The 10,660-nt window shown below is 36.2% G+C and overlaps 1 protein-coding gene across 3 annotated transcripts in view; it reads right to left on the bottom strand.

Annotated features, from left to right (window-relative positions):
• Positions 1-4,077: 4,077 nt before the first annotated feature.
• LOC115213525 (stAR-related lipid transfer protein 5-like) overlaps positions 4,078-10,660 on the bottom strand; it is a 55,385-nt gene continuing 48,802 nt past the window's right edge. Inside the window, exons 1-2 of one of the 3 annotated variants that reach the window (XM_029782545.2) lie at positions 5,096-5,172; positions 4,078-4,838 (exon numbers count right to left, since the gene is read on the bottom strand). In XM_029782545.2, coding sequence (XP_029638405.1) covers positions 4,191-4,829 — 639 coding nt within the window. In that variant the 5' untranslated portion in view covers positions 4,830-4,838; positions 5,096-5,172 and the 3' untranslated portion in view covers positions 4,078-4,190. Of the gene's footprint in view, positions 4,839-4,991; positions 5,173-10,660 lie in introns of those variants that run through there. The other 2 variants (XM_036503498.1, XM_036503499.1) reach the window with 2 other exon arrangements.

The raw sequence follows: 10,660 nt of genomic DNA, 5'->3' as shown, positions 1-10,660 counted from the left end.
TGTTATGATCTTTAAAACGTTTTGTGGCCCATATTTTCTGTGCTATTAGTTTTTAATTTTGCCACATATGAAGTAAATATATTTTTTACAGTAATTATCAATTACTTAGACTACAAATTCTGAAAGTTTTGAAAAATGTGCGGTAATGGGTGTTTAAATGCTGTCACCTGCCTTGGAAACACTTGCTTGTTTTTGGTGATAGCACGTAAATTTACTATTGTTTCCAAACAACCATTAAAGAAATCTCTAGAAATGTTCTTCAGAATATACAATATATACCGAGATAAATACTAATTTATATCAGTGATCACTTAGAATTGTTAAATTCCTGTGCTTTAATCGACAAACATCAGTTGATGTTTCGAATTTACATGGATACTGCCGACAAAGGAAAATGAACATTTTCGAGAAATTTTCGACGAGATCATAAATTTTTATTGTACGAGACAAATATAGTTTTTGTACTCATTTAAAGTGAAAATATATAAATTACCTTTAAGAGAAGGGGTTATTGTTTATCACCCATTTGGCACAGTTATGCAACCCTTTCCCGTTGTTTAAGGGTTAGACCAGATAAGTTTTAGATTTAAGACAAATGTGTGATGAGCTATAAAAATTAATTCTATAAATTTCAGATCTAATTTGGAAATGAATATTGGAAGGAAAAGAAACAAAAAGGAATCACCGTTTTCTCTATGGTTTAAAAACCAAATTAAGAAACTGAATAACATCATACCACAAAAATATTCTGCTTGTTAATGTTTGCTCTGGTGTTTAAGAGCAAAGTCGAAGACACTAGAAATCAACAATGAAAAGGTTTAAATCTACAAATTTATTCAAATAGAAAATGTATAAAACCAAGAGTTTCAATGCGTTCAGCTCGTTAAGGACAATATTCTTTTAAGAAGCTTCAACGAAGCCATCAATGAAGGATATTGTCCGACTCATTTCTTGAGGCTATCAGAACTTATCTCCTCTTTGTGGGGTGTAATAAAATAAGATTTGTGCATTTCATATATATATATATAAAATGTAATCATTAAATAACCCCTTAGAAAATTTGTATTATGGTTAAGCCAGTCGTGCTTCTCAACTATCCTACAATCTCATATTGCTCATTACAATTGCGTTGCGTTCTAACTGCTATAGAACGAATAAAAGACGGTAGCGTAATGCAGTAAAACAATCTGACGTCATGTTAATTCCAGTTTACTGCTAATCTAAATCACAAAAATCTATTCGTCACTACGAACGATAAATTTATAACGTCAATTACTTCACGCGAATAATATTGTAGAATTCATTTTAACAGTGATAAATATGTAACTTTAATTAAATCTACCGACGTTTCATTTATCACTATAAAGTTCAAAATTAAAAGCTGATTAGTTACTACTTTCCCAATTTTGCACAGCCATGATAAATTGCTTCTAATTTTTGGTGCTTTAGCAGTGCCGGTTTTAGCATTAGGTTCATTCAAATCTCTTCCTATAAATAGACAACTGGAGACAATATTTTGAGCGACTCGTTTCTCTGAAGTACAAATATGCAATGATACTTATCAAGTGCATAGCCATTGTTTTTCAATGAAACTGAATTTTTAAAGTATTTTAAGTTCATAACATACTAACAGAGAAACAGTCCAAACTCAAGCAAATCGTATTTCAAATATTTTCATATTTCCCGATATTCTTAAAATCCATTACATATGCTGGTGACATAATGAGGAATTCTTTTGATAATTGTTCACTAATGTAACCGATTTTCTTTGTAACATTTTAGATTTCCAAAGAAACCAACAATTACAAATTCTTACCTATTTCTTTATTACCCACAAGGGGCTAAACATAGAGGGGACAAACAAGGATAGACAAAGGGATTAAGTCGATTACATCGACCCCGAAAGGATGAAAGGCAAAGTCTACCTCGGCAGTATTTGAACTCAGAAGGTAGCGGCAGACGAAATACTGCTAAACATTTCGCCCGGCGTGCTAACGTTTCTGCCAGCTCGCCGCCTTAGTAATTACAAATTCTTACCTGCCAAGATACTAAGCAGCAAAGAACTCGTTTTTGAAAGTCACTCCTATTGTAGAAGGAATTTGTGTTTGCTGTCCACTTATCTTCAATCTGTACACGCTTTTTTTATGTCAAATTATTTGTGATACAGTTCTATATTTAAGAGATGAGGAATTATGTACATTACCTACATTATTTACATTCGACGGATATTTGTCATCTTGGTTGTTGCTAACACAACGTTTTGGCTGATACACCCTCCAGCCTTCTTCAGGTGTCTTGGGGAAATTTCGAACCTGGCATCTCATTCCTAATTTATTTTCGATATATGGCGTAGTGGTTAAGAGTGCGGGCTACTAACTCCAAGATTCTGAGTTAGATTCCAAGCAGTGACCTGAACAATAATAACATCGAAAAATACCTTAGGAATGAGAACCCAAGTTCGATATTTCCTCAAGACACCTGAAGAAGGCTGGAGGGTATATCAGTCGAAACGTTGGGGTAACAACAAACAAGATGAGGACAAATATCCATGTAAATTATTTGTAACTTGACAAGGCTTTAGATCGGCTCTGGCACGAAAATGTCTTCACGTTGTCTGGCAATTAGCTTCAATCTAGTCATTTCTTAGACCGAAAGTATTATTAGCCCATACCGTCACACAACGCCTTGCATTCTGTCCTGTAATTGGCTATCGTTAGGTTATACCTCTACAATCTAAGTTGACAGTCTTTGTAATTCCCGTACAGCTTAGACGTCTGGCACAGGCTTTGGAGGCCATTCGTCGCTCGGTTCAAGACTGAAATATTCCCATGAATAATGACAAAATCGTATAGGAACATCAAAACCTATCTTTCAAGAAACGCTATAAACATTTGTTATCTAACTTTACATAACTTCCTAAAGTATTCCATAAAGTTGTCTTATTTAGCGTAGATTCTAAGACATTGCTGTACTGCTCACATCTATGACGGCGCAACTGCTACAAAGGAAAATATTTTCATTTAAAGTGCATATCCAAAACAATTTGCTTATTTGGCAAGTAGTCTCAAAGCTCTTCGTCTCGTTTTATAACAAGCTGTACTGTCTCGCGATGTATCTTCTAGTCCTATTGTATCACCTCTCACGCCACGCAAATATTTACAATTTTAACCTTTAACTTTTCCAGATCACTTTCTCTGCAAGCAGACCCATATTTAAAAAGTAAATGCCTACAACCTCATTTTCAGCAACCCGAAGTAGTTACAGTGGTCTTTGAATTAACTATGATAAATTCTTTCGTTTTTAGACTAAAATATATTGCGCAGACACAGCTTAGCGAAACATTTAAATAAGTTTAAAAACGAAGTAAAATAAGGAATAATTATTTCTACAATTGCAATGGTTTAAAAAATTTCAAATTTCAATAGAAATAGTTAGCGATATATCTACAACAAGCAGGCTCCTCCTCAAAAGCTCATATCTCAAATTCCTTTTCTGCGTTCATCAGCTTTCAGTTATTCAAGAAGAATATAAGAGTATCAATTCCACCTACTATTGGTCAAATATTAAACTTTAAAATTTTCACTATTTAAAGAAATGAAACTTTTTGAATTGATTTTTTTTTTTTTACTTTCAGGAGAGTCCTATCGACAATATTGGTAATTTAAATTCCCTATTTAAAACTAAAAAAAGCTATTCAGCTAGAATCTAGTGATGTTCCCTTTCTACGTTATTTACAAGCCAAATCTTCCGTATACAAGCTAAATAAACTATCTCCGGATCATATGCTCACGGTGAAAATAATTATTTTCGATTTGGAGTAATTCAAATGAGTCAATTTAAACTAGCACTCTAGATTATCTTAACGTAATTGGACCAAACAGTTTTATGCCGATAAATTTTTTATATAAAAAAAAAGAACGAAATATGTAGACTAAGATCAAAAACTACACAATGTTGCACGGTAATGTATTAAAATTACGAAAGTGTAATGAGCATAAACATACAATTAAGAATACAATATATACTTAGAAAGTAAACAAGACAAAACAATATGCGGTTACTGAACTTCAAATTTAATAGGATTTCGACAGGTTTTCATTGAATACATAAACTTTTGGTTTAGAAAAGTTATTGGGACAAACACCATTCATATATCATTTATCAAATTTTACCAATAAATTTGGTAAAACTTAAGGAGCCTTTTTGAGTATTGTATCTCTAAGGCCATCATAAAACCCTGCAAGGGAATTAGGCATTGCCGAATCAACAATTTCGGTTGGTAACCTACCTCGAAGGTCTGGTTGTAATAAGCTTAGCAAATTAGTTTTGTTTGCATCTCCAGGAACTTTAATGCACACCAAAGCACATGGGTGATCGAAACCCCGAACAAAGTCTGCTACCGGTGGACATTTCGAATACTCAATACTAACTGCACAGGTAGCTATGAATTTATCGTTTTCCACATTGAATATAAGATCCACGAAATCTCTTGGGGATATGATATTTATTACTTCAGCCCCAGTGTACATTCGTGCTATTTTCAAATTAGGACTCAATACTTCAAGACACTCGATACCAGCCATTCTTTTATCCCATTGAAGGCGGAGAGAATCAGGTGACGGGTCTAAATATTGAAATACAGTATCAGGGGATGCTTCAATTATTCCCTCAGCTTTGTATAAATTACCATTAAATTCTGTTGATTTACGAGAAGATACAATAACATTTGGCTTATCCACAATAACTTTCCATCCATTTCCATCTTCCATGTAATCTTCTACTGTAGAAAGTAATTTCTTGGCGAGGTTTTCGTAATCTTCCTTTGACATAGTGAAGAGCTGAAAATAATATACCTTCATATTATTTCATGAAAATTATCATTATAGTTTCTATATTTCTGAGAAGAATATAGTATTCATTAAAAACGGATTTTATTTCAATAAAGCAAAAAAAAAAAAAAAAGTGTTATTGTAATAAGTTTAAATACCAACCGGTCAAAAAAAAAAAAAGAAAATGCAGCATACGGAGAATTATTTTTAGAATGAAAACTCTCTCTGCTCATACAGGAAAAGAAAGACGTACTTCCGAAACTTACCTCAAGGAAACCTATACTCGTTCACTTTGACATTTGGCAAATGCTCAATTAAACGGCATTTATGTTTTATATATGTGTACACACAAACAAATAAGTGTGTGCATTTGTTTGAATCTGATTTTTAAAACGAGGTTGTCTAATATTATATAACGAAGAACATTCTAAGCATTATTATTTTGGGATCAAATCATTCTGACAGTCAATTAATAACGAATATTTTCGTTGATGGTCTAACCAATAATTTTTTCACGAGATATACAGTTAAATTTTTTAAGTATTGCTATGGTGAGAACCACATTGATAATAAAGACTTTCAAACTAAAATTTATGTTTAATCAAACTGATTAAAGGTGAACGCAAAACGAAATTCTCTCATGATAGAATAATTAAGTTTTCAATTCTGTTTAAGTTACTGTGTATTCTAATTTTTTATAAACGAGATATGTGACAATAGTCACTAGAGATCCTACAAATTGGATGGAATGTTTTTACGATGGTACGGAATTTCAAAAATGCCTGGCATAATTGAATGGAAAACAAATTTCGGATAAGGATATTTCTCGGTCTGTCGAAGAAAAAAAGTCTGGTACTTATTCTAACGGTTTTTATTGCTAAACCGCTAAGTTACGGAACGTAAACAAATCATCACTGGTTGTCAAACGATGGTTATTATTTGTGGTGGTGGTGATGGAGGGCACAAACACAAACATATGTACACACACACACACACACACACACACATGTATACATACATACGCGATAGGCTTCCGCAATTTCCGCCTAAAAAATTCATTCATGAGGCATTGGTCGATCTGGGCTATAGCAGAGGACATTTACCCAACGTTCCGCGCAATGGGACTGAACCTGAAACCACGTGGTTGCAAAGCGAACTTCTTAGCCACACAACCATGCCTCCACCTATGCTAAATTTAGTTGTAATTTTAGCAAACCCCCCAACAAAAAAAAAAAAACCAACAAAAAACGTAATATTTTTGGTAGGAAATTTATGAGAGGATACATCAAGAATTTTCCAGTGGAGAATTTATTCTTGTTTTTCCAAATATTGGGATCTATTCGGTTTAAACGGCAGTTTTTAACATAATTTCTAGGTAACTAAAAAATGTTAAACTTCGTATACTGGTAGAATGTGTTTATAAAGCATCTTTTTCTCTTGGTTTTATTGAGAAAATTCTATAGTTTGTAGGATATTTGTTGTCTTTTTTCTTCATTTCTGCAATTTCAACCAATCAGTGACGTCTATTAAGTTAAAAAGCATTCTGCGCCGTATGAATATGTTCGTCGTTTAAGAAATAGATTGGGTTTATTTACATTTGTGAAGAAAAAAAGATACCCTTCCCCCACCCCTAACCCTAACCCTAACCCTAAAAGAGATTGAAATGCAATAGATCGATTCTAGGGTCATAATTATGGGTGACAATTTCATATGACATCGCTAGAAAAACTGCCGTTCAAACCGAAAAGATCCGAATTTTTCTTGATATTGTATTCTAGTATTAACAGATAGAATCGGAAAGAAGATATAACCACTGACGATTTTCAGTTGAAAATAAATTATATTGGTTTCAAATTTTGGCACAAGGCCATCAATTTTATAAGAGGAACCAAGTCAATTTAATCGACACCCGTGCGTAACTGGTGTTTATTTGTCGACCACGAAAGGATGAAAGGCAAAGTCGACTTCGAACGTAAAGACGAACGAAATGCTCCTAAGCTAATGCTCCTAATGCTTCTTCTTCTTCTTCTTCTTCTTCTTCTTCTTCTTCTTCTTCTTCTTCTTCTTCTTCCTCTTCTTCTTCTTCTTCTTCTTCTTCTTCTTCTTCTTCTTCTTCTTTTTCTTCTTCTTCTTCTTCTTCTTCTTCTTCTTCTTCTTCTTCTTCTTCTTCGTCTTCTTCTTCTATGTTTGACTTTTGCTTTATATTTGTAGAAGTTGGTTCCAAGTCTCACCCAGAGACCTCAAGAGACAACAGGTTGGAAGTTCATGTTGTTGTTATGCCTAGTGTGCCATATATTTGGTTTTTTTCTTCGTGTTGTACTAGTGAATGTCCAAAAAAATAAAAAAGGAAACTTATATTTGTTTTAAACCCTGAGATTACATAGAAAGTATTTTACGTAGGATATGAGCAGTTTCCATGAGCACTATCTTTTGAATTTCTGCCATTTTGGGGTTTCCTGGTGTCTGAGCTAGGTAGCAATCAGCCCCTTTCGCTATCATTCCCAGGGTACCTATGACAACAGGCATTGTTTTAGTTTTCAGGTTCCACATTTTGCTGATTTCTATTTCAAGATCTTTATATTTGCTCATTTTTTGGTAGGTCTTGACAGATACATTTATATCGATTGGGACAGTCATATCAATGAGAAGGCATGATTTTTGTCTGAAGTCTTTCAATATGATGTCTGGCCTATTCGCATCTATCTTTCTGTCAGTTTGAATGGTGAAGTTCCAGAGGAGTGAGATGTGGTCATTTTCAAGCACTGGAGGTGGTTTGTGTTCCCACCAGTTTTTTTTCATGGGGCAAATCCAGGTTTTTGCAAATTACCCAGTGAATATATTGTGCAGCTCTATCATGCCTGTTGAGATACTCTGTATGCGCAAGAAGACTGCACTTGGAGACAACATGATCAATGGTTTCATTTTGTTGTTGACATACACGACATTTTGGGCTACTGCCGTTCTTTAATATGTTGGCCTGGTAGTTCCTTGTAGGTAGGCATTAATCTTGGGCTGCTATGATAAACCCTTCTGTTTCAGATTTTAAGCCAGAGGCCATTAGCCATTGATGGGTCAGGGCTTTGTCAACATCTGCATTATTCGCTTTGGGTATTTGCCATAGAGAGGTTTTTTTTTGCCATTTATCATTCAGAATAAGGCCGCAGTTTTAGCACGGGTTTTCATGCGCTTAGCTTTTTCTGTGCTTGTTTCTTGTATGTCTAATTCCGTTATTATTATTATTATTATTGTTATTATTATTATTATTATTATTATTATATCATCATCATCATCATCATCATCATCATTATTATTATTATTATTATTATATCATTATAATTATTATTATTATTATTATTATTATTATTATATTATCATCATTATTATTATTATCATTATTATTATTATTATTATTATTATTATTATTATTATTATTATTATTATTATTATTATTATTATCATTATTATTATCATTATAATTATTATTATTATTATTATTATTATTATTACTATTATTAATTAAATTTTTTTTGCCTTTATCACATGTTTTGTTGGAGCTCCTGGAGTCTTGCATGTGTAGAGGGCTTACTGCCTGCAGCCTACGGTACCATGCTATCTGTTCTTTACCACTGTCTAATACTTATCTGATTATTCTGGCCGTGCCAAGGAGGTAAATCTTTTGTAACAGTTCTACTGAGCACTCTATTGCAATTTCCTTTATATTTCTCTTGGTACCTTCTGATACTGCTCCCAAACACCCAACAATAATTGGTACTATCTCCCCCTTCTTCATTTTCCATAGCCAGGTTATTTCTTACTTAAGCGGGTTGTATCCTTCTATCTTTTCGCTTTTCTTCTTGACTATTCGGGGTCAAAGGGGCATGCAACGTCAGCTATATAGCATATGTAGTGAACCATGTCTACCGCCATTAGGAGACACTCATTCTTCAGGTTGACCCTCCATTTCGTGGCCAGAGCTTGGTCCTGCGCTGCCAGTATAGTGCTCTCGGTCTCTTTTTTTTAAGGTTCTTTCATCAGCCAATCCTACCTATTTTCTTCCAACAACTTTTGTTGTGGCTACATGGAATGGATTGTGTAGTCCCTTCTTGCGTAGTTCTTCTTCATGTACTTTTTGCACTTCTTCCTTTGTTTTCCCCTTTTTCTCTGCTCTCAATACTCCCTTGTTCCTAACTGCCACTAGCAAAGTTTCCTTATTTGGGGCTAGGTATCTCATTAAACTCTCGTGTCCGATACGCACGCAGTTTTCCACACTTATCAGTCCCCTTCCTCCGTTTTCTCTCTTTAGGTATAGGTGATCAGTGTCTGTACGTGGATGATGGGCTCCAAGCAAGGAGGATGGTGCGCATAAAGATAGCTAGAATACTACCAAAAGTAAACCTGTGGTGGATTCTCGCAGCGATCGTTTTGGAAAGGAGCAACAGCCTCCTGGAAGCCAAAAGGACATGACGTGGAAATTTGTCTGGCACTAGTGTGGAGGAATGCCTCTATATTCAACCAGGGACTATTCACAAGATCTCCAGGAAAGGAAGAATTACATGTCGCATTGGAGGGTAGAAGGCCACGGTACCACCTGTGTGGAGCGACAGTATAATTGAGCGACAGAGAACCATGGCAGTCTCTTACTGCCAACACCAGGACCTCAAAAGCCCCAACAACGGCATCGTTATCAACAAGAACAGCAAAACCAAGAAACTAAGGAAAATCACCAACAACAAGACCAGCAACAGATGCATCAGCTTTACTCCCCTTAACAGCAGAAGAGATAATACATAAGAACACACTCAGCATTTTAGGCCTATAACTCTGCTAAACGCAGATTATAAGATTTTGGCCAAGGTATTAGCCAAGAGATTTGCGCTTGCCGTCGGTAAGCGGGTCGGTAACTTGCAAACATGCGCTATTCCGAACTGATCTATCCACGACAACCTCCACCTCACGCGCTACATCATCGAGAGGGTAGGGAAGGAAGCTGACATGGGTGGGGCCCTGATCAATTTTGATCAATCAACAGTTTTTGACAGGGTCCACCATCAATACATGGAGGTTGTACTCGCAGCGGTCAGTTTCGGTCCTGTTTTCAGAGGCTGGATCACTGCAATATTTAACGGCATCTGTTCTGTGGTCAAAGTAAACGGCCATCTTTCGGAATCGTTTAGCATCGCTCGCTCGTTCCGTAAAGGATGCCCACTCTCTCCCCTTCTGTACGTGCTGGTTCCGGAATCATTACTGAGGAAGTTGGATATTTCGAGGGACATCCGCGTGATCTAGGATGCGGAAGGTTCGTGTCGATTTATGAGGACGACGTCACCGAAATAGTGTCGGAATAGTACAAAGCAGTCACAGTAGCAAAAAGGAATCGGGACAAGTCGGTGGGCCTGCAATTCGTCACCTGGAGAGGCGGATCCATGCCGACCGACAGCGTGGTAGGGCGCTGGACAGAAGGACCAGTTAAATTGGCCGGTGTCTGGTTTGGTCCGGGCGTCCAGGTAGACAAGAACTGGGGAGAGGTGACGAGCAAGGTAGCCAATCTCACCTAGAAATGGGCAGAGACGAAGCTGTCCCTGAAAAATCGGACAGAGGTGGTAAACGCGTACATCACTTCCGTAATCTACTATCGCCTGACCGTCGTCCATTGCCCTGTTTCATGGCTGACCATGAAACAGAGCAATCTGGAGCGCTTGCTCTTCCGCTTTCTGTAGAGGGATCGTGTTCCACTCATCAGACGGTCCATCTACTGTCAACAGCCACTGAGTAGAGAACTGGGCATGCCGTAGCTAATGATGCGCAGACACGCACTGAAGATGCAACATCTC

Source organism: Octopus sinensis, linkage group LG6 (assembly GCF_006345805.1).
Source record: "Octopus sinensis linkage group LG6, ASM634580v1, whole genome shotgun sequence".
NCBI classification, from domain to species: Eukaryota; Metazoa; Mollusca; class Cephalopoda; order Octopoda; family Octopodidae; genus Octopus; species Octopus sinensis.
The sequence above is the reverse complement of the archived record's forward strand: the minus strand, read 5'-3'. Positions and strand labels throughout refer to the sequence as shown.